Genomic DNA, 23,831 nt, shown 5'->3' with positions numbered 1-23,831 from the left:
TAAAAGTGACCCCCCCGGCTGCGGCATTATCTGTCCAGCTCAGAGCCCGGTGCTGGTTGCTTAAATATGGGGGAACCCCTGTCAATTTTCCCCCCATATTTTTGCAACCAGGGCCGGCTCAAAGAGCCAGAGGCTGGTTTGGTTTAGGAGGGGGGACCCCACGCATTTTTTTTTTGAAAAATTATAACATTTCCCACCCCTTCCCACTGATAAACATGCACGGATCTCATGGATCCCTGCATGCCTATACAAACACGGGATAAAAAAGCAGGTCTGTTTTTTTTTAGCACTTTTTCACGATTTGTATTTTAGCACGGCAGTGTTTGGCTATTGTCGGCAGTGTTTGTGTTTTGCACTTTTTAGTAAATGACCGATTTCTACCAAATTGCAGGCGTATTTGACCGATGGTGTATTGATTCGTGATTTTTTTCCAAGGACTTCCAAAATATTACGAATGCCCTCATCACTGCCGTGATTTTTGCTTAGTAAATTACCGAGATGACACTTTGAAGAAAAAAACGGCATCTCGGTCAAAATCGGGACCTTAGTAAATATACCCCATTGTGTGTTTGGACTTGGGTCCTAACCCCAAAATATCTCATTATGGTATGCACATGATCCAAACTATGGAAAATTAGATATCCAACACACTTCTGGTCCCAAGTATTTTGGATGTGGGAGAATCAACCTGTAATGGATATATACCTTACACAGATTGATACTTAAACACAAGGCATCAAATCCTTAATGTATATCTGTAGGAAGAGGAAGAGCATAACGTGTTGCCCTCTACAGCAATTGTATTAATATAGATCGGACGCATGAAACACAGGGACTGAGCAGCTGGCGGGGAATCTATGCACGGACACCTGCTTTTACTAAGGAGCGTCAGCTATGTAAGCCCATTCTTTGTAAGAATAAAAAGTCTACAAATAAGCTGCAAATATCTTTATAATTTCAGCATACAGATTTATTGAAATGTATACTATTCTAAAAATACCCTATAGCGCTGTGCATAATGTAAAGCCTTGCAGTCTCATCAGTAAATTGTGGTCAAAGTAAAAGTGTCAGGATTTATTTCTACATGCAGGGTACAAAGTAAATTCTCCTTGATACTGGATTACATTAATACAATGCATACATACTATTCATCAGAATTAGTTTTTTTTTTAGCAAAGAAATAAAAAAAAATCCCCACATTTTAAAACAAACATTTAACATTAACACAGTGCTAACAGTCCATTTATAAGGCAAGCAACTATTGAGATAGCAGCTACTGCCGCTCCTGCAGTTTCTGTGCGGACCATGCATTATGTACAGATGCCAGTTGGAAGGAACCTTCTATGTAGTTAGTACACATCAACAAGGATTGTGTATACCAGCCAGTTCATGGAGACTGTGTGGCGTATAAGAAACACAAGATCATATGGACCCAAAATCATAAGGAAGAGGCTGCTGTCTACAACATTTATTGAAGAGAGAATAAGGCACTTTTAGAAGTGGTAGGTAACCTGACCGCATCAGATAAACACCAATAACACTCTCTTTGTTTCCAATTGTACTACACTACGATTAAATTGTTCACGAGATGGGGTAGAACCACGTTGCATCTTCAATGTTAACATCTGCATTCATTTTTTCCAGCATCAATTTGACTCCGGGATAACAGAGTCGCCCCCGATGCCAGTCTCGGTCATCACCTCCTCCATCTCCACATCCTTCGGAGTTTTCTTGGATTTTCTTTTTATGGTGTTGCTTTCAACTTCCATAGCAGCGACAGAAGTTTTTTTGGGTTGTACTCTAGGTGCCACTATGAAAGAAAAAATACATTTAAGAAAAGGTTCAATTAACCATTAGATCCCCACTTATTCTGCTGGATAGTCAACAGCTAGAGCCACTTACCTATGTTTGAAGTGACAAACAAACAAACAAACAAACAAACAAACACTATAGGACTGATAAAGAAAAAGCTAGATAAACATGGCTGAACAATTGATATTTGTTATGTAATGAATGGAAAGAGAAGAGTACCAAAGAGTTATTGAGCGATAAGGCAGGGGAAAGGTAGGTACACGGTTCTAAATGCAGGGGATAACATATCTTTTAGATTAAGTAGAATATAAAAATTCTCAAATTTTATGTCCCAGCACTTGCAGTACCGTCCATTTGATCCTTTTCTTTTTGGATATGCTGGAGCTGCTTCACCAGTTTTCTCTTCTTTTTCCCAGAAAGTGTGATATTTGCTCTTGCACTGGAACTAGAAATGAAAGACAGAAACAATAGAAGATTTAATTGTAAAGGGTCATTATATCAAAGACCAATAAAAGGAAGAAAAAAACACCCATAAAAAATAGCCAAAAAAAGTAGTTTGAAAACAATTATTTGGGAGTAAAGTGAAGGATGGAGGCAAAAATGACCATTCTATATATGCCACAAAATTTAGTAGTCGATCTTTTTGAAATCCACGGCCAATAATATCAAACGTGCCTACATGTTCGTGTTGAATATTATTAAATCTTCTTATGAGGCATCTGACACTACAATGGCTTAGAAAAAGCACTGCTTAGTAAGTTTCATCATGCATTTAAAAGGAGATTACATAAATTACCATTTATGGCAGGGGTTCCCAAACCACGGTCATCAAAGCACACTAATGCTGCCCACACACGGTGATATCTGTGTTAGGTGCGATTTGAGCCTAAACAATGTGTGCTATGTGATTTTGACTAAGTGGTATGCGAATGGAACTACATGCGATTTGAACTACACCCAATTTTGACTATACTACAATACGTAATGTATGCGATGTAGTACAAATATACCCGATTACACATACTATTTTGCCTTGCAATATTGACTACGCAGAAGCGAGCGTTACATCACAATGGAAAATAAATACGGTGCAATTTGAACTAAAAAGATAAAATTGCACCCGATAATCGCACAGTGTGTGAACACCATAACAGTCCAAGGGCCTAATTCAGAACTAATCGCAGCAGCAAATTTGTTAGCTATTGGGCAAAACCATGTGCACTGCGCAGGGGGGATAAGATATAACATGTGCAGAGAGAGTTAGGTTTGTGTGGGTTATATTGTTTCTGCGCAGGGTAAATACTGGCTGCTTTATTTTTAAGGATAGCCATTCTTTGAGCACAGGTGACTTAATTTGTATCATCTGTGCTGAAGCCTGTTTATAACTAAAACCTGGAGTGTTAAGTTGTATACACACGGTGAGATATATCCTTGCGATTTTGACTATATAGTGTTAGCCACCTTGCGATACCAATTCAATCCCAATGCACACTCCCGCAGGGTCGGTATCGCTAGGTTAGATAGACTGTGCAGGCCACTTAATTTTGACTATCTAGTACTAAAGTATAGTTAAAATTGACACAGTCAAAATCAAACATAGCCAATATCGCAAGCACACATAGTCAATATGGCAAGCACACAGTAAATATCACATAGTCAAAATCGAACACAGCCAATATCGCAAGCACACATAGTCAATATGGCAAGCACACAGTAAATATCACATAGTCAAAATCGAACAGAGCCAAAATCTCACCGTGTGTATGTACTGTAACACTGTAGGGGAACCGGACCCCGTTTCTTGGGGTATATGGCAGCAGCTGAGAAGTCATACAAGTCCAGTTTTTATGGTGAAACTGGCCACAACCAGTTTTATTAAACAGAAAACAAAACAAACATCAAAAGAAAATACCTTGCCTGTCCGGCACTAACTAAACACGAGACGTTCCTAACTGTCTCTAAACAAAAACACAGAGTTTTCCAGTCAACACTGTATGGCTCACTTGTGTAAGGAAGTGTATTTCTCTCACAGAGATCCTGCAGTCTTCCCAGGCAGTCTGCACACACTAATCAGGCTAGCAGCCCTATAACCCACTTACACAGCTGAAACCCTGATTAGCCCTCTGTAAGGCCAAAGACCCGAACTGGGCCCAACGTCTGGAACTTGCCCTATCTTTCTTTCAGGGCCCTTATCCAGCTTTTCCAATAAACTGAAAAAGGTTCTGACAAAACAAAACATTTTCCTAGAAGTTTTCGTTTTTCTAATACATGTAAGACAAGAACCTGGGACAAACATACCTGCCCTCAAACACTATTCCAGTGTTCTTGTCACATATCCACCTCCCCTGTTTCGACCTAGGGGCCGGAACACTTGTAGCCCCCAAATAGAAGATGCGGGACAATGCATCTGCGTTGGCCAATTGTGTACCCGGTCTATGTTCAACAGTAAACTTAAAATCCTGCAATGCTAGAAACCATCTAATTACCCGAGCATTCTGGCCTCTATTTACATACATTCATTTTAAAGGGGCGTGATCTGTCACTAGTCTGAATTGTCAACCCAAGAGGTAATATCTCAAGGTATCTAGTGCCCACTTAATGGCCAAAGCCTCCTTTTCCACAATGGCATACCTTTTTTCATGCTCATTGAGTTTCCTACTCAAATAAATGATAGGGTGTTCGTCCCCATCTCTGGTTTGGGACAACACAGCCCCTATCCCTACCTCTGAGGCATCTGTCTGTACAACAAATTCTTTCGAAAAATCTGGGGTTATCAATACCGGTTGTGAACACAAAGCCACTTTTAATGTTTGGAACGCTTTTTCTGCATCAGGGTTCCATTTCACCATATTTGCTGCTTCCCTTTGGTAAGGTCTGACAACGGCACTGCTGTGGTCGCAAAATTGGGAATAAACAGTCTATAGTACCCAGTTATTCCCAAAAAAGCCCTTACCTGTTTTTTATTCACTGGACGAGGCCAGTTTTGAATAGCATCAATTTTATTCAATTGGGGCCTAATCAGACCTCTGCCTATGGTGAAGCCCAAGTATTTGACCTCCTCCATTGCGAGGCAGCACTTCTTTGGGTTAGCAGTTAACCCTGCCTCTCTGATTGAGTCCAGTACTGCTTGTACTTTAACCAAATGGGACCCCCAGTCTGTACTGTGAATTACCACATCATCCAAATAGGCAGCTGCATATTTTCTATGGGGCCTCAAAATTTTATCCATCGCCCGTTGGAAGGTTGCTGGAGCCCCATGCAACCCAAAGGGTAACATCTTATACTGGTATAGCCCCTCTGGAACCGAAAAGGCCTTTTTTTCTTTTGCGCTATCAGTTAAAGGTATTTGCCAGTACCCTTTGGTCAGGTATAACGTGGTGAGAAACCTGGCTGTTCCAAGCCTTTCTAGAAGCTCATCCACACGGGGCATGGGGTATGCGTCAAATTTGGACACCTCATTTAACTTACGAAAGTCATTACAGAAGCGTATGCTACCATCTGGCTTCGGGATGAGAATTATGGGACTGGACCACTCACTGTTAGATTCCTATATGACTCCAAGTTCTAACATGGTTTTAACTTCTTTAGAAACAGCTTCTCGCTGAGCTTCAGGAATCTTATATGGCTTTAAATGGACCCTGACCCCTGGTTCTGTGACAATGTCATGTTTTATTATGGTCGTTTGGCCAGGCAGCTCTGAAAATATCTCCCTATTTTGCATGAGAAATTCTTTAACTTGATTGTTCTGATCAGCTGATAATGACTGACACCTTTACTGCGGGAAGCAACCGAGGTAAAGACACCGAAGGGCAAGGCTCCGCTGACAGAGACAACCTATCTTTCCAGGGTTTGATTAAGTTAACATGGTAGATTTGTTCGGGTTTTCTCTTTCCCGGTTGGTATACTTTGTAATTAACCTCATTCACTTTTTCCCTAATCTCAAATGGACCCTGCCATTTAACTAGGAACTTGCTTTCCACAGTGGGTACCAAAACAAGAACTCTATCTCCGGGAGCAAATTCCCGTATCTTGGCACTCCGGTTATATACCCTCTGTTGAGAACTTTGGGCCTGTTCCATGTGCTCTCTGACAATAGGTACCACGGCTGCAATCCTATCCTGCATTTGTGTTACATGTTCAATAACGCTTCTATAAGGAGTGGGCTGTCCTTCCCACGTCTCTTTGGCAATGTCCAACAGCCCTCTGGGGTGTCTACCATACAACAAATCAAATGGAGAAAACCCCGTAGAGGACTGAGGAACTTCTCTGATGGCCATTAACAAGTAGGGCAACATCTCTATCAACAACCTTTTTTAACATACTTTTTAATGTTTTATTGAACCTTTCCACCAACCCATCAGTTTGGGGATGGTAGATGGACGTCCTGAGGTGAGTTACCTTAAATAATTTGCACAATTCTTTCATGATCCTTGACATGAATGGAGTACCTTGGTCAGTCAAAATTTCTTTTGGTATTCCCACTCTACTAAAAACCTGCACCAGCTCCCTAGCTATCGCCTTGGTTGTGATAGTGCGTAAAGGGATAGCCTCAGGATATCGAGTGGCATAGTCCATAATTACCAGGATATACTGATGGCCCCGAGCGGACTTTAACAAGGGCCCCACGAGATCCATGGCTATTCTGTCAAACGGGACCTCTGTAATAGGCATGGGAACTAGTGGGCTCCTGAAATGGGGTCTAGGGGCATGATACTGGCATTCAGCACAGGAAGAACAATATTTAGACACTTCTTTATAAACCCCTGGCCAAAAGAACCTTTGTAAAACTCTTTCAGTGTTTTTTTCTGACCCTAAATGTCCTGCTGTAACGTGACTATGAGCTAAATCTAGTACCGTTCTCCGATAAGGCTGGGGAACTACCAGCTGTTCCACCACATCCTCACCCTTTTTGACAATGTGGTACAAGAGCTCATTACAGATGGCCATGTGGGGATACATAACCCTGTCACCTGGTACCACAGGTTCCCCATTAACAATCTTTTTTTTTTTTTTTTAATTGAGATTTTTCAATATACAAAACATAAGAGTTTAAAACAGACGACAATTAGAACAGGCATCTTTTAAAAAAAAAAAAAAAAAAATGGACGATATAATGCAAGATCATAATAATAAGTTTGTTACAATGCTTAACATTAAATGCATGTCAATAATAACAGGAATTATCATTATGTTGAGATTATAGATACATAACTACAAATAATGGCACTATTTTCATCCTTAATCACTTATCTAAAAATTTTCGAGACATAGCCTTGAAGTAATCAAAACTTATTGACTAAGTATAGTCCTTAAACACAAATTGAAATACCTGGGAGGGAGGGAGGGAAAGAATGTAGAATAGAAGAAATAAGAAAAAATAGAAGAAGATAGAAATAGAAAAGAGAAAGAAAATAGATAATAGACCATACTACACGATTCAAAATCTTTCAAATACCAAGAACAACTAAATCGAAATAAGAACCACTATGTAATTGTGTTCCTATCCAATTAAACCTTCAAAAAGGGGGACTGGATCCTATGTTGCAGTTACACCGATCTTAAAGAGGGAAATCACCAAAGATTCTATAAATTTGTGTTTGAGTCTTCGGATCCAGAGTATTTATAAATGGAGCCCATTTGAAGTAAAACTTTTGTATATTCACACCCACATTTAAACATGCATATTTCTTTTCATAATATAAAATATTTGTCAATTTACGTTTAACCTCTACAACTGTAGGGGCTGACTTTTTAGTCCAATGAAGCAGTATACATTTCTTACTTATAGCAAGAATAGTAATGAGAAGAGGTAAAATATGTTTTTTTATTATGTCCTAAATACCAGGCGGAGAAACTAAGTCCTAGACAGGCTTTCGGATCCGGTCTCAGCTGGAGGTCAAACACTGAATTTAGAAAACATTATCTTACACCAAAAATGTCTCAACTTATAGCAATCCCATGTACAATGAATAAAATTTGCAATTGCAGTTCCACATTTAATACAATTACCCTGTTCTTCCTTTACCATATGCCTCCTTTGGTGCGGAGTAATATATGCTCTATGTAGTATCCGTATATAGGCCCTCATTCCGAGTTGATCGGTCGCAAGGCGAATTTAGCAGAGTTACACACGCTAAGCCGCCGCCTACTGGGAGTGAATCTTAGCTTCTTAAAATTGCGACCGATGTATTCGCAATATTGCGATTACTAACTACTTAGCAGTTTCTGAGTAGCTCCAGACTTACTCTGCCTGTGCGATCATTTCAGTGCTTGTCGTTCCTGGTTGACGTCACAAACACACCCAGCGTTCGCCCAGGCACTCCCACCGTTTCCCCGGCCATTCCTGCGTTTTTTCCGGAAACGGTAGCGTTTTCAGCCACACGCCCCTGAAACGCCGTGTTTCCGCCCAGTAACACCCATTTCCTGTCAATCACATTACGATCGCCGGAGCGAAGAAAAAGCCGTGAGTAAAAATACTTTCATCATAGTAAAGTTACTTGGCGCAGTCGCAGTGCGAACATTGCGCATGCGTACTAAGCGGATTTTCACTGCGATGCGATGAAAAATACCGAGCGAACAACTCGGAATGAGGGCCATAAACCTCTTGCAAATATGCAGAAGAGAGAACTTTCAGAGAAATACCCGCTAGTTCTGTCAATTCTGGGATATCCGAAAAGGAAGGAATATCTGCTTTCCATTTCTGCAGCAAATTATCCCATTGCACGTGTTCAGTATCACCCATTATTAATTGGTATAAATATTTAACTTTGTAACTTTTATTCAAAAGAAAAGTGAGCAACATATCAACAGATTTTACTTGTGATACATGAACACCCGTTTTGGGTATAAAAGGTTTTGATGCTTTAATAGAAGTCAAAAAATGACGTGTTTGGAAGTACATGAACATATGATTTTGTGGAATAGAATAAGTAAGACAGATATCAGAAAATGTAGAAATCGAGCCTCCTGGGTCAAAAATATTATATGACAAATCTAGCCCTTTCTTCTTCCACACTGTAAATCTTGAATTAGTCAAAGTTGGAGGGAATGAGGGGTTTCCCCACAATGATATAAATTGGGTCACATAAGGGTTAGTTTTAAGTATTATTTATGGCTAGCCATGCTTTATAGGTATCTTCAAAAAGAATATGAGTCTTAATCCATTGAGGGATTAGTGATAATTTAGATTGTAATAGCGCTCCCGGGGCATATGGGTAAAATATAGCGGATTCTAAAATCAAAATCTACATATTCAGATTTGTTTAAAATCCAAGCATTAATATATCTGAAAAAGATGGAAAGTGAATAAGCTGGCACATCAGGATAACCCAAACCTCCTTTCCGTTTATGTACAATCATTTTTGCCCTAGAAATCCGTGGTCGTTTACCTTGCCAGATAAATTTGGAAAATATAGTATCCAATTTCTTAATATCTGAAGCAGATAAAGCTATTGGAATTTGTTGCATACAGTAAAACAATTTTGGAAATAAAATAGATTGGACAACCGCCAATCTTCCCAAGAGAGAGAGCGGCAAATCTTTCCATGACTCAAGCTTCAATGCTATTTTGGCTATTACTGAAGTAAAATTGGCCAAATACATCTGGGAGAGATCGGAGCAAATCTGTATTCCTAAATATTTAATGCGTGAGGGGGCAAGAGCTAACGGGATGTTTATAAATTTCAAAAAGTCAGAATTGTGTTCCCTAAAAGGAGTACTTCTGATTTCGTTATATTAATTTTATATCCCGATATTTTACTAAAAGAATCAAATTAAACAAAGCTGGTAAAGAACTAAAAGGATTTGAAAGGAAAAGAAGGGCATCATCTGCAAATAGTCCAATCTTTAATTCTGCTGAATTAATTTTGATACCTTCAATCATCGATGACTCTCGAATAGCAACCGCTAAAGGTTCAATCGCAATAGCGAAAAGGAGAGGGGACAAGGGACAGCCTTGTCTAGTTCCTCTACTTAATAAAAAGGAAGAGGATAGAATACCGTTACAAGCTACCTGAGATTTAGGATTAGAGTATATAGTGCGAAGAATAGTAATAAATTGGGGGGGGGGGGGGGGAAACCAAAATTAGATAAGGTTCTAAATAAATGGGGCCATAATACTAAGTCAAATGCTTTTTCCGCATCTAATGTGACTACAATCGGAGTAGAAGATGAAGAAAAAGCATTAGAACATACGTGTTGAATCGCAGCTAAGACCCTTCTTACATTCACCACTGAGTGGCGTCCTGTAATGAATCCTGTCTGATCTTTATGGATCAGTAATGGCAGAATAGGTTTTAAGCGTTCAGCTAGTATTTTTGTAAATATCTTATAATCATTATTTAGGAGCGATATAGGTCTATATGACCCTGGTATATTTAAATCTCGCCCTTCTTTAGGTAAGACCTTAATAATCGCATCAGAAAAATGTAAAGGGAGTTCACCACTTGTGATAATATGATTAAAGCAATCTGCTAACGGTTTATCTATAAGCGGACTCATCAAATGGTAAAATTCGGTAGAAAAGCCGTCTGGGCCCGGAGCCTTTGCTACTTTCAACTGTCTAATAACTTTAGATACTTCTTCAGGGGTAATCGGGGCTATCAGAGTTTGTGAATAGGAATTAGATCAACACAGAGGACTCGTTGATCAACACAGAGGACTCGTGGACACTCGCTCAGGTTAGAGGAGAGGAGATTCCGCACAATACGGCGTAAAGGCTTTTTCACGGTAAGGACAATACGTGTTTGGAATTCCCTGCCCGAGGGAGTTGTAATGGCGGAATCTGTCAACACCTTTAAGAATGGGTTAGATAAATTCCTATTGGATAAGGATATCCAGGGGTATGGTGCATAGTCATACATTATAGTTACTATTTAGTCAAATCATCATGCAGAGGACACCACAAATAGGTTGAACTCGATGGACAATTGTCTTTTTTCAACCTCAGATACTATGTTACTATGTTACTATGTAGAAAGCTGAGGTAAAGGAAGGGAGTCCCAAAATGAAGAGGAAGTAGATTTAGAATCATTATTGTCTAAAGGAGAAGAATATAAATTTTCATAGAAGGTCTTCAAAATACTCGCTATTTGCTGATCAGACGTAGTAAGAGAACCATCCGAAGTTTTTAAAGGGTGTACTACTGTTTTATGTCTAGAGCCTTGTAGAAGATTGGTAAGAAGTTTTCCAGTCTTATTACCAAATCTGTAGAACCTAGAATTTACATTAAACAAATATTTATCTCCGCTTATTTGAAGGAATTCATTAAAATGTATTTGGGCATTAATATATTGAGTCTTAGTAAGAGGGGAAGAGGATTGCTTAAATAGTTGAAATGCATTAGAGAGTTGAGATTGAATACTGATATATAAATCCTTTCTCATTTTTGACATTTGGGAGTGATACTGTATGAGATCACCTCTTAAAACTACTTTGGCTGTCTGCCAAAAAATTGAGGGATTATCCTTTGCATATTCCTCATTATGAGAAACATAATCCTTCCATTTTTGCAGTAGATTGTCTTTAAATAATTTCGATTTAATCAAATAAACCGGGAACTTCCACATTGGGTTAGTATTATTAAATTTGTTTATGCGTAGAACTATACAAATTAAACCATGATCTGATAAAACCGGGGGCTCAATAGTTGCCAATTCAACTTTAGGAAATAGGGAGTTAGCAACAAAAATATAATCAATACGTGACCATGTGTTGTGAGTCATGGAAAGACAAGAATACTCCCTCTCTATGGGATTGAGTACTCGCCAGGAGTCTATTAAATTCAGTGATTTAGTAAAGAATTCAATACCTAACTTAGGAAGTCGCAATAAAGATTTCGGAGGAGGGGAGCAATCCAAAAAGGACGTGATTAAATTAAAATCTCCACAAATTATCAATGTAGATGGATCATAAGTATGAAGCTTGGCTAGTATTTGTCTCATAAAAGATTTTTTATACGGCATAGGGGCATAAATACTGCAAATATTATAACTATTACCTGCAACTACTATTTTCACTATGACATAGCGACCATCTAAATCACTATCCACAGAGGCAACTTGAAGATCAAGAGAGCGTTTAGCAAGAATTGCCACTCCACTTGATTTTGTGGTATAGGATGATGATCCCAGTAAGACCCAATTTAACATTTGTAATTTTTTGACTTCAGGGGCCAGCAAGTGTGTTTCTTGTAGGCAGATAATATCCACAGACAATTTATTGAGATACGTCAATAATTTCCGACGTTTAGCTGGTGTATGGATACCACGAATGTTTAACGATCCAATTTTATCTGACATTAATACCTTTTGGATATATATGATTAAATATAGTTTCGAATCGTGAAGTCAGACAGAGAAGAAATAGAGGGGGAGAATAAGGGAAGAACAATAGGGAACACACACAAAACATCACACAAACAGACCGGATCTTGTCGGTAATAAAACAACTTGAGCAGAATAACAACATTTGCAAATAGGACTTCCAGCTAAGATCCCCAGTCCATACCTCCAGGGCTCCAGACATAGGGAAATCCAGAAAAAACATACCAATAAACTAAGAAAAATCCGACTCAGCCCCTCCTTTCACCCCAGCTTAATTATGGTACAAAATGTCATCCAGACAAAACTGTCACCACATCTTTATGGCTATAGTAAAAATACGAAAATAAAACTAGAAAACAGACATATTTAAAGATCCAGAGGCTAACACTTATAGGACAAAGTCACCCATCGGTAATGTCAGAATTACGTTTTCCATCGACTTCCTCCTTTAAAAAGGCTGCCGCATCCGCTGCATTAGTAAAGTCTAAATGTCCCGAATCGGTAAAAATCCGCAACCTTGCTGGAAACATCATGAAGAACTTGCGTTGATCTTTAATTAAAGCAGAACACACTGGTGAAAAAGATTTCCTCAGCTTAGATAGCTCCACCGAAAAGTCCTGAAACAATCTTAGGGAATGGCCCTCCCAGTCCAGTGACTTAACTTTTCGCGCTGCTTTCCATATCTCTTGCTTATGCAAATAATTTAAAGTCTTAAAAATGACTGCTCTCGGACGATTCGGGGGAGGTTTTGCTGCACCACCAATTCTATGTACTCGTTCGATAATAAGATCAGCACATGCGGCTTCAATATGTAGCATCTTAGGGAGCGTATTTCTCACAAAATGTGCAAGAGAAGCTCCAACCAGTGATTCAGGGAGACCAATGATTCTTAAGTTATTTCTCCTCGTTCTGTTTTCTATATTGTCCAGCTTCTCAGAGAGGCGTGTATTATCAATCGCTAAAGTACGAACTTCTTTCTGTAAAGTGTCTATGTCATCTCTAGCAACACTTATATGGCTTTCAGTATCAGACACTCTCCTGTTAAGATGTTGAAGCTGGGAAGTAATATCTGTCACAGCCTTATTTAAAAGGGGTTCAACAGTTGCTTGTATAGCGGCTATCATGTCAGCGTAAGTTGAGGTAAATATACCTGAGCCAGTATTCCCATCTCCACCTGCCGAGGTCTCAGAGAAAAGGTCTGGAATTACCTTCTTAGACGCTGGCGTCCCCGGAGCTGAGTCTGCACCCGGCGCCATATTGTGTTCTCCACGGCGTTTCTCCTGACGCAGCTGCTGTGACGGGGCTGGTGTTTTCGGAGCTGGAGACGCGGCCAGGTATTTGTCCATAGTGACCTTCGTGCGGCGCGGGGACCTTGACCGGTGGGTTCGTGAGGTAGACAGCTTTAATATTGTTAAAGCTGGGGCGAGTTGCGGAGCTGATGAGAGACGCTGCTCACGCTCTCATGCCGGAACCGGAAGTCCCTCCCCATTAACAATCTTAACATTCTCTCTAGCCTTTATCAAGGTAGGATCCTTTAACTGTTCAGATGCAAACAGATCCTTCTTTACCTCCAAGTCAGGCACGCTTTCAGTTCTACTATGTCTCTGTTCCCAGCAAGAGGGTCCTCACTGGACTCCCCATCTGTCACTTCCCCAGCCAAACTAGCAAAAGGCAAAGGGTCAGAAAGTTCAGAAGACACACGTACATCCATAAAATCACCGGTATTATCAACTGGCTCTTTACTTCTCACATCTGTTGATAACCGTGATTCCCACAGTTTCCAAAAATGAGGAAAATCTCTCCCTATTGTGGCCTCATGCACCAAGGTGGGGACCAGTCCTACTTTAACCATTGCTGACCCACAACAAGTTTCTATATTCACTTCAGCAGTGACATAATGTTGGGTATCCCCATGTATGCAAGTTACCCCAATAGGTATTTGCTGGACCTTTAAGGGGTTCACTAACCCAGCTTTCACGAGGGTAACTAAACTTCCTGAATCTAGCAAGGCTTCTACCCGGTTACCCTCTAAGAACACATCACACATTTGTTTTTCCAGCTCAGGTGAAGGTACCACAGTACAGGCTAACCTAGCAAAGAAAGACATTCTGCGACATTCAAAGGCAGCATCACATTGCATGGGTTCTTGCGTGACTGGGCAACTGGCAAGAACATGACCTGGCATACCACACCTAAAACATTTAACCACACGATTATCAACCCGTTTGGGCAGCATTGACCGTTCTAGCCCCATTGGCCTGTCTCCAGGGCCAGTGTTTACAGTCTCTCCTGCCTTGCGTTCTCTTAACCGCCCAGCAACGTTTTCCCATGGAACAGTCTTACCAGTCTTTACTGAAGGGCGCTGTCGAGGATCTATGGGTTGCTGGGTGGTCATCAGTAGTTCCTCTGCTGCCAAATACCTCTCTACCATGTCCACTAATTGGTCAGCAGTATCCGGGTTTCCATGGCTCACCCACTTGCGCAGGACCATAGGCAAAGATCTCAAATAGCGGTCCATGACGACTCTTTCAACCATCTGGGGACCAGTTAATGTCTCTGGCTGTAACCATTTTTTTGTTAGCTGAATAAGGTCGTGCATCTGGGAGCGAGGAGGCTTCTCCATGGTGTACACCCAACGGTGCACCTGTTGTGCTCGTACTGACAGCGTGACTCCCAGGCGGGTCAGGATCTCAGTCTTTAGTTTATCGTAGTCCCGAGCCTCAGCAGGGCTTAAATCAAAGTACGCTTTTTGGGGCTCACCTGACAGAAAAGGTGCCAGCAGACTGGTCCACTGTGCTTTTGGCCAGTTCTCACGCTCGGCAGTCCTTTCAAACGTGGTCAGGTAGGCTTCCACATCATCAGCCTCTGTCATTTTCTGCTGGAAGTGACTGGCCCGTATAGAACTAGAGCTGTTATCAAAACTCCACTCTGATCTCTCCAAATGGGGCGGGAAAAAAATTTCATGGATAGGGAGAATAGCAGTAATCAAAATGAATATTTTGCCCAGAATTCTTTACCTACTACAAACTCTGCCTGTTACTATTCCTCGATCATGGTTCCTCTTACTACAACGAAAGATCAGAGACTACATTTGGGCGGGGCGAAAACCCCGATTTAAGCATGAGATCCTCTTTAGACGGAAACATCAAGGAGGTCTCCAACTTCCTCACTTTTTATCCTATTACCATGCAGTACTCCTTACGAGAGCCATGGAATGGAGTAGTGAACTCCACAGGAAACAATGGGTAGATATTGAACTGGCCTCTCTTCCCTCTCTTAGCTTGAACTCCCTCTGGCTTTCTAAAGTCCCCCAGGTAACGCACCCACTGGCTAGTCCCATCTTTTTGTGTTGGCGGCTCCTACGCTCTCTCCCACATATTTCAACACATCCCTCCCCACTCTCACCACTGTTTGGGAACCCTGAGTTTCCCCCTGGATGCCACTCCTTGTCGTTTCATGCATGGCAAGAAAAGGGCATCCGGAGAACTAATCAGATGCTAGATTCATCTGGTATAATACCCTTTCCCGAACTGCAAACTAAATGGAACCTACCCAATAAAGAAATCTGGAGATATCTCCAAATTAAACATTACCTACAGACTTTTTGCTCTTCTGGAAAGGGTACACGGGCACTAACTTTATTTGAACAGATGTGCCTCTCCCACACATACCCTAGACACACTCTTTCCACGTTTTACAAGTGGATCTTGAATTATAGATTTTCTTCCCAGCCGAAATTTGTCAGGGATTGGGAATTAGACCTAGGGGGTCTGGTGGCCACAGACGATTGGGAAGGTATCTATAAAAATACCTTCTCATTAACTACCAATGTGCTAGTCTTGGAGACTCACTACAAAGTTCTTACAAGATGGTATAGATGCCCAAATATCCTCGCAAAAATCTATCCTGGAGTACCCAACACGTGCTGGAGATGCGAGACAGCAGTAGGCACCCCACTACATATATGGTGGGAATGCTCTCTCTTGCAACCGTTCTGGCGCAAGGTGGTGGAGACAGCTAGCATTATCCTCGGTGAGGACTTACCCTTTTGCCCTAGCTTTTGGTTATTAAATCTCACGCGTACATCTAGATTTCACCTCAAGAAATCACTACTTCGCCATATTCTGAGTGCCTCTAAGGCAGTGATCCCAGTCCACTGGAAATCAACAGTGCCCCCCACTATGAAAGAATGGTCCGCCCGATTAGACCATTATATGGCAATGGAAGATCTCATTTTGTCTCTAGAAATGAAAAACACCTCCTTTATAGCTACCTGGAGCCCATGGCTGGAGTACAAGGAGACAACCCATTACAAATCTTCTTTTTAAGAGAAACCCCCCCCTTTTACCTCCAGTTGCCATATGTAATTAATCATGCTTTAAGCCCCTTGGGATAGGAAGAGAGAACCTCCCCCCCCCCCCCTTCCTAAACCTTATCTCCCTAAGCTACCTCTCTTTCTCCCCCTCTACACTGAGAGTAATACTACCCCTTACCCTTCTATTTTTCTCTTTGTATCTCGTTACTCCTCTACCCTTTCCTACTTCTACTCTCTCCCTTTTGCATCAAGAAGTTGTAATTCATGAAACGTTTATGGTTCTTACTCCTTTATGCTCTATATACTTTTCTTTATCTGGAATTATGATACGTTAGTGGAAAGAGGACATCCCCCTCTACAGTTATTTTCCATTGCTTTTATTATACACGGTGTTAAGTTTCTCCGGATGATGTACCTCTGACAATCTTAGAAGCTATTCAAATGTCTCTGCAACTTCCTGTTTTCGTTCATTTGAAATTTCAATAAAATCTATTTGCAAAAAAAAAAAAAAAGAACTAGAGCTGGTCGGAGCACTGACGGCCACATCTCCAATCCGGGCTGCAAGGCTCTGCACCACTTCTGTTAAGGCCTCTCGCTGTAGTCTCCAATTTTCCCCCCATTGCCACTTGCTGCTTTCTGATGGCCTCCTGCTGAGCCGCTGTAGCTTGCAGCAGGGCTTTAAGCAATTCCTCCATGTCAACAGATTTTTCAGGCGGCTTTATAGCTGCTTTCACCCAGGACATACATCAAACCCTCAGGGGTGAGTCTCAGCAACTTCACACTGGGCTGTATCTGCATAAACCACCGTTTTATGCAGGCCTCATAAAGCTGCTGCTTTCACTTATGCGCAGAACGGAATGCTCGCATTCCCCACCAAGTTGTAACAATGTAGGGGAACCGGACCCCGTTTCTTGGGGTAGATGGCAGCAGCTGAGAAGTCATACAAGTGCAGTTTTTATGGTGCAACTGGCCACAACCAGTTTTATTAAACAGAAAACAAACATCAAAAGAAAATACCTTGCCTGTCCGGCACTAACTAACTAACTGTCTCTAAACAAAAAAAAACACAGTTTTCCAGTCAACACTGTATGGCTCACTTGTGTAAGGAAGTGTATTTCTCTCACAGAGATCCTGCAGTCTTCCCAGGCAGTCTGCACACACTAATCAGGCTAGCAGCCCTATAACCCACTTACACAGCTGAAACCCCGATTAGCCCTCTGTAAGGCCAAAGACCCGAACTGGGCCCAACGTCTGGAACTTGCCCTATCTTTCTTTCAGGGCCCTTATCCAGCTTTTCCAATAAACTGAAAAGGTTCTGACAAAACAAAACATTTTCCTAGAAGTTTTCATTTTTCTAATACACGTAAGACAAGAACCTGGGACAAACATACCTGCCCTCAAACACTATTCCAGTGTTCTTGTCACAGTACCTTTTAGTGTGCCTTGAGGACCGAGATTGGGAAACCCTGATTTATGGGGTTAGAAAGGAATTGGTCTGCTCCAGTAGCTAGGGCAGTTTCCCAAACTTCACCAATACAGTCCAGGTTTTAAGGATATCCATGCTTGAGCATAGGTGACAATTAAGTCCTCAGTCTTTCTTATGGACTAAAGCAAGGATATTCTTAAAACTAAAACGGTAGTGGCGTAGTTTGGAAAACTCTGTCCCTCATTCAGGTCCAGCCACTAATGCAGTGCATACCGCAAAGTAGTGATGTTCGGTACTGTGCGCATGCACAAATGGGTCCTGCGATGTCGTAAAGTGTGCATGAACGGGTTCTGCGAAGTTGGAAGCAGGATGGCAGCAGCCTTTCCGTGATTGATAGTCTGCTGCTATCTGGGGGGTGGCAACGGCCTAGTTTGTAAAAACGGAGGCATGCTGCTGACGTTTAGGGGGAGGGAAGAGACTAGGGATCTCCATTGTAGGATGGAGATTTCCTGGCCCCTGCGACGGGCAACTTGCGTGGCACAATAGGTGTTAGAAGCCGTCCGATGATGGGAGAGAGATAGATGGTGCATCCTAGCCTGCAGCTGGGATCACTACTGCAGCAGGAGGCGTCTGCTTGTAGTACAGCCTCCTGCTGCATTACCATACAGCACTAACGCTGCTGCTTCCAAGGAAACATCAGTGATAGCAACTCCAGCCACATCTGAATGATCCTCTCTGAGCTTGCTGTATCTTCCTCTGACTCGCTCCAGCTACAGGCTCCTTCAAGAATGTGTTTTGGTTTTTTTTAACCTTGCAAATTATAATACAATATTATTTTACATTATGCATTTTAATGTAGGACATCTAGTTTCTACTTTAAACGGTGGCAGCACAGTTTCTAATAACCAACTGCAGGAACTCCTGCACAAGCCAACTGGCATCATACATAACTATATGTAATAATGCAGCAGTCATGCAAATGTGGTGGAACAGTGGTCAGCATTGGGATCATGGGCTTGATTCCAGACATGTAGCTGTATGGATGTTTCTGGGTTTTCTGCAGATGCTCAGATTTTTTTCCCACACTCCAAAACATACTGGTAGGCTGTCACCTATTGGCAGTGAATATAGGGCCAAGTTCAGAGTTGATCGTAGCCGTGCAAAATTTTGCACGGCTACGATCAATTACTCAGACATGCGGGGAGACGCCCAGCACAGGGCTAGTCCGCCCTGCATGTCTGGCTCTGCCACACCGCACAAGTACATAAGCATTGCACAGCGGCGATGTTTTTGTACTTGACGAGTAGCTCCCTAACAGCGCAGCTCCTGTCCGGGTCGCAGCGGCTGCGTGCGACGTCACGCAGCCGCCGCAGCCCGCCTCCCACACGGTCCGGGCACGCCTGCGTTGCCCGGACTGCGCCCCTAAAATGTCGGCCAAATGCTGCCGGCCTGTCCCCTCCCACCAAGCGACCGCCGGGCTGAGACGGCCGTCGGCTGTCTGGCAGGAGCCGGCGCATGCGCAGTTCAGAACTGATCGGCTGCTGTGCGAAAACAAACAGAAGCGATCAGGTCTGAATTAGGTCCATAGACTGTAAGCTTCACTGTGGCAGGGACTGATGTAAATAATGATAGATTCTCTGTAAAAAAAAGCTTTCTAAAATATAGGGGCTACAGTATATAAATAAAAATTAATAAGAATAATAATAACAACACTAACAATAATAATGATTACGTGGCCCCTATATTAGCAGCTGCAGAAAGACTAATAAAAGGAACATGTATTTCTGACTTCATAGTCATGAGAAATGCCAGATAAAATTCATTAATAAGAATAGAACAATGAGAAAATTGCACTTTCAGTGATGTAACGTATCTGCTCAGACAGAAGGCACAAAATAGCAACCCACCCTGTAACAGAAGGCAGAATGTGACGCTTTACCTGTCTTTTGCAAGCACCCTGAGCTAACCCTGTGCAATATCCTGGGCGAAAACCAAAGCCCCCTGACCACATACCTTAAAGCAATTAATTTACTTACCTTCTCTTCTTCAGGTGATGAATAGTTATTAATCCTTTGTCCACGATGGCGCCAGTTATTTTGTGTTTCTTGCGTTTCTCCCGACTAATCACACGGCGGCGTTTAAAGAGATTTTTTTGCAAGTCCTGAGGTAACAACAAATATTTCAGATTACTACAGCAGGAACTAAATAATTTAAATAAGAATAGTAAAAACATTAATAAGACAAGTCTGGGTAATAAAGGACGGCTTACAGTCATCAGGTCAACAAGACTTAAATCGACAGTCATTAGGTCGCCATGGAAAAAGGTCGACATGAGTTTTTCACATTTTTTTTTTTACTTTTTCACACTTTACGATCCACGTGGACTACAATTGGGAACGGTAACCTGTGCCGAGTGCAGCGGTAGCGGAGCGAGGCACCTTGTCCGAAGCATGGCGAGCGAAGAGATCCATGCAAGTGGACACGGTGCACTAATTGGGGTTCCCCGTCAATTTACGAAGAAAATAACATTAAAAAAAAGTATAAAATCTCATGTCGACCATTTTCCATGTTGACCTTGTTCATGTCGGCCTAATGGCCATGTCGACCAACAGCAGTCGACCTAAGTCTTGTCGACCTAAAGACCCATACCCTAAAGGACAGACAAAGAGCTAAGAGAGCCCTGCTCACAAGCGTACAATGAAATGAACACACAATCGGGGCCTGTAATAACTTGTTGCTGTGATCCAGCTTTGTGACAGCAGTTTTGAATATAAAGGACCTGACTCTGAATTGGGAGTAAAGCAAGAAAGAGCAAGTAAGTGCACTTTGGTAAAGCCTTGTCTCACTGCAGGTGGGGCCGATTTAAAATGTGCAAAGAGCTTCAGATATGAGAGGGTCGTGTCCACACTCAAATCTAACTTGCAGAAGCTCAGTATTTGTTGTGGGCTACAGGCAAAAGCAGCCAATATTTACCCTCCATGCACATCCTCTCTGAGCTGTTCTCAGTTTTGGTAGGTGCGTATGCGCGATCATGACATTTTGTCAAGTCAGGGCAGGCCGCCGTGTGCCACTACAGGGGAGAATGCCACAGTCAAGATGTCATGACAAGTGCCGGCCCAAAATGGGAGACCAGACCAAAGGAAAGGAAATAAGCCTGCTGGCAGGGTCAGCAGGAGGAGCGTGCTGTGAGGTGATTACTGAATTGTGAGGGGGGAGGGGATGAAGAAGTGTGGTGAAGTGGTTATTGAAGAGAGGAGAGGCGATATTGAAGGGGCTGGGGAGGAGTCCCCACAGAGTCTCTCACCTTGTCACTCCCCACTCCTGCCCCTACAGATTCTGGGCAGGGCAATTATTGTGTGGTTTCTGTTCTGTGGGGGCCAATACGTTTGTTGATTTTTTTTCCCTGTGGGGCCAATGGAAGCAGAGAGGTGGTTATTAAAGGGGCCAGGGGTTGCTGTGAGATGGACAGTGAAAGGGAACCATAAGCTGTCCACACACCAGAACAACTTTCCTCCAACTTGTCTGTCCCACTAAACTGGTACTCCACACACCTAACCAACTACTCTCCAACGTGGGATGTCACAGAAATAGGCGGACAGTCTACCTACTTCTGTATTATAACCCTACATTAAACTATTACAATCTTTCCCCTCATGCCATTCCTGCATCCATTGTAATCAAAAAAAGAATTAAGGGGGTCATTACGAGTTGATCGCTTGTTTAGCAGCCATGCAAACGCATAGTCGCCGCCAACGGGGGAGTGTATTTTCGCTTTGCAGGAGTGCGAATGCCTGTGCAGCAGTGCGCCTGCAAACACATTTTGTGCAAAACAAGACCAGCCCTGTAGTTACTTATCCTGTGCGATGATTGCCGAGACGAGCGACACGGTAATGACGTCAGATACCTGCCCAGCAAACGCCCGGCCACGCCTGCGTTTTTCCAAACACTCCCAGAAAACGGTCAGTTGACACCCAGAAACGCCCTCTTCCTGTCAATCTCCTTGCGTTCGGCTGTGCGATTGGAATCGTCGCTAGAACCAGTGCAAAACCACAAAGGACTTCGTGCCCGTACGATGCACATGCGCATTGCAGTGCATATGCATGCGCAGATTAGCCGTTTTTTTCAATGATCGCTACGCAGCGAACAACGGCAGCTAGCGATCAACTCAGAATGACCCCCTAAATACGGCCCTTGTCTGCTTTGGCATGAGGAAGTAAAGTGTTCAAATGTAAATTTAGCCCACTAAGGGGGTAGAGAGTGTCCCCCCCCCCCCTCACCCCCTTGTTGCCATCCAGGAGTCAGTACCCAGGACCTTCCCGGGCTGAGCGGTGGGTATGGGCAGCGGGGGACCAGGCAAGCTCACTGCCTGGCAGGCTGCTGCAATGGAACAGAATGGCAGATGGATAGACACACACGGCTCCCATGACACCTGCTACTGATGTTGCACCCAGGAGCTAAAGTACAGTCTTCTTTTTATATGCCGTTGTCAATATGTTTCTTTGGAGCACCTCCAGAGCAAGTCCATTTTTTCCCAAAATCCAAATTTTACAAGAAACATTGTCAGGACTTGCTTTGGAACCCTTTAGATACCTTGGAAATGTCCAATTAGCTTAGTTAGTCGATAATTATCTTCTGCAATGCAGTCTTCCCAATCTTCCTCTTCCGCTTCCCAAAGATCTCTTCTCAGAAGACAGCGAGGCTTCCAAAGACCTGGCACAGGTACTACTGCTCACACACTACACTAAACTACTTCTAGCCATGGACCTGCACACACTACACTACCACTTCCCATGCACCTGTGCCTCAAACACTGCACTACACTACCCCTAATCCTGCATTCCTTTCCACACAAAAACACAAAATCACAACTGTGACCATTTTTTTAATTTGAATATCGCAAGGGGCATGGTAATGGTAACGGTAATTCCAAATGAGGCATAAGGTTTCGGAAGATTCTTTTTGTGGGCAAAATCCTGTACTTAAACTAATATGACCAAAAAAATAATCTTTTTTCATTGTGTTTAAACTATTAAAAAAAAAAAAAAAATACTTCTAGAACTATAAATATTTACATAAATAAAAAAATGTCAAGTATATTTTAAACCTGGGTTTAGATCCAGGTGGGTTTAAACTCAGGACCCAGGCATCAAGTAAACTCCTCTCTAACCACTAGCCTACCATACCAGCTGTGTATTACCGTCCAGGTGCCAGAAGAAGGAGAGGTGGGTGAGGCTGGGCCACAGAGCAGTCAGGAAGAGGTGGGTGCTGCTTGCAGTGCGGGTGGGTAGAGTTGTAATGTGCAAGGGAAGACCCAGGGATACTGGTTGGAATGATATCTTTCTGATGTATGGCCAGCATTGTTTGGTTATGTCTTTACTTAATTTCCACCTGGAGCTTTTTCACTCATCAGATAAAAACCTAAAATAACATCTTTTACACATTTTATTATAGGAAAACTGTGATTTGTTTGATAAATTGTTGATATAGGTGCTCTTTTTACACCAGTTGATTTTGTGAATCCAATGGCGATGCTAGTGGGTAACTGAGTGGGTTTTATCCTATCTGTACTGCTGCCTGCCCTCACCCCTATAATATGTGATGACACTCAGAAATGGTGGAGTAGAACTGCAAGCTTCAAAAGTGAGGGGTCCCTGGGACTAGACTTACCATACTATCCCTTTAAACTGGGACGCTCAGGTGCTGTGGCTGGCTAACTTCACGCCTGCATTTTACCTGGTTAATACGGAGTTCACATCGCTAACGTGGGTCACACCAGGACTTCTACGCTGGTCCTTCCCAGTTGCAACCTGCTTGAGACCCCATTCAGACTGGCGGTCCCTGACATGGCATATTGCTGTGTTGATGCGTCACATGCAGAAACAGCTCTTTGGGATCAGATGCTCTACAAGTGCCAGCTGCTCCTATAGTGTGAACAGGTAACATCAACCTGGCAACC

The 23,831-nt window shown here is 42.4% G+C and overlaps 1 protein-coding gene across 1 annotated transcript in view; it reads right to left on the bottom strand.

The window, feature by feature from the left end:
• Positions 1 to 933: 933 nt before the first annotated feature.
• C11H11orf98 (chromosome 11 C11orf98 homolog) overlaps positions 934 to 23,831 on the bottom strand; it is a 28,764-nt gene continuing 5,866 nt past the window's right edge. Inside the window, exons 2-4 of the mRNA XM_063945046.1 lie at positions 19,912 to 20,036; positions 2,160 to 2,257; positions 934 to 1,810 (exon numbers count right to left, since the gene is read on the bottom strand). Of these exons, the coding sequence (XP_063801116.1) occupies positions 1,647 to 1,810; positions 2,160 to 2,257; positions 19,912 to 20,036 (387 nt within the window). The 3' untranslated portion in view covers positions 934 to 1,646. The remainder of the gene's footprint in view (positions 1,811 to 2,159; positions 2,258 to 19,911; positions 20,037 to 23,831) is intronic.

The sequence above is a fragment of the Pseudophryne corroboree genome, chromosome 11 (genome assembly GCF_028390025.1).
Source record: "Pseudophryne corroboree isolate aPseCor3 chromosome 11, aPseCor3.hap2, whole genome shotgun sequence".
Lineage (NCBI taxonomy): Eukaryota > Metazoa > Chordata > Amphibia > Anura > Myobatrachidae > Pseudophryne > Pseudophryne corroboree.
Note: the sequence above shows the minus strand (reverse complement) of the source record. Positions and strands in the feature narration are given on the sequence as shown.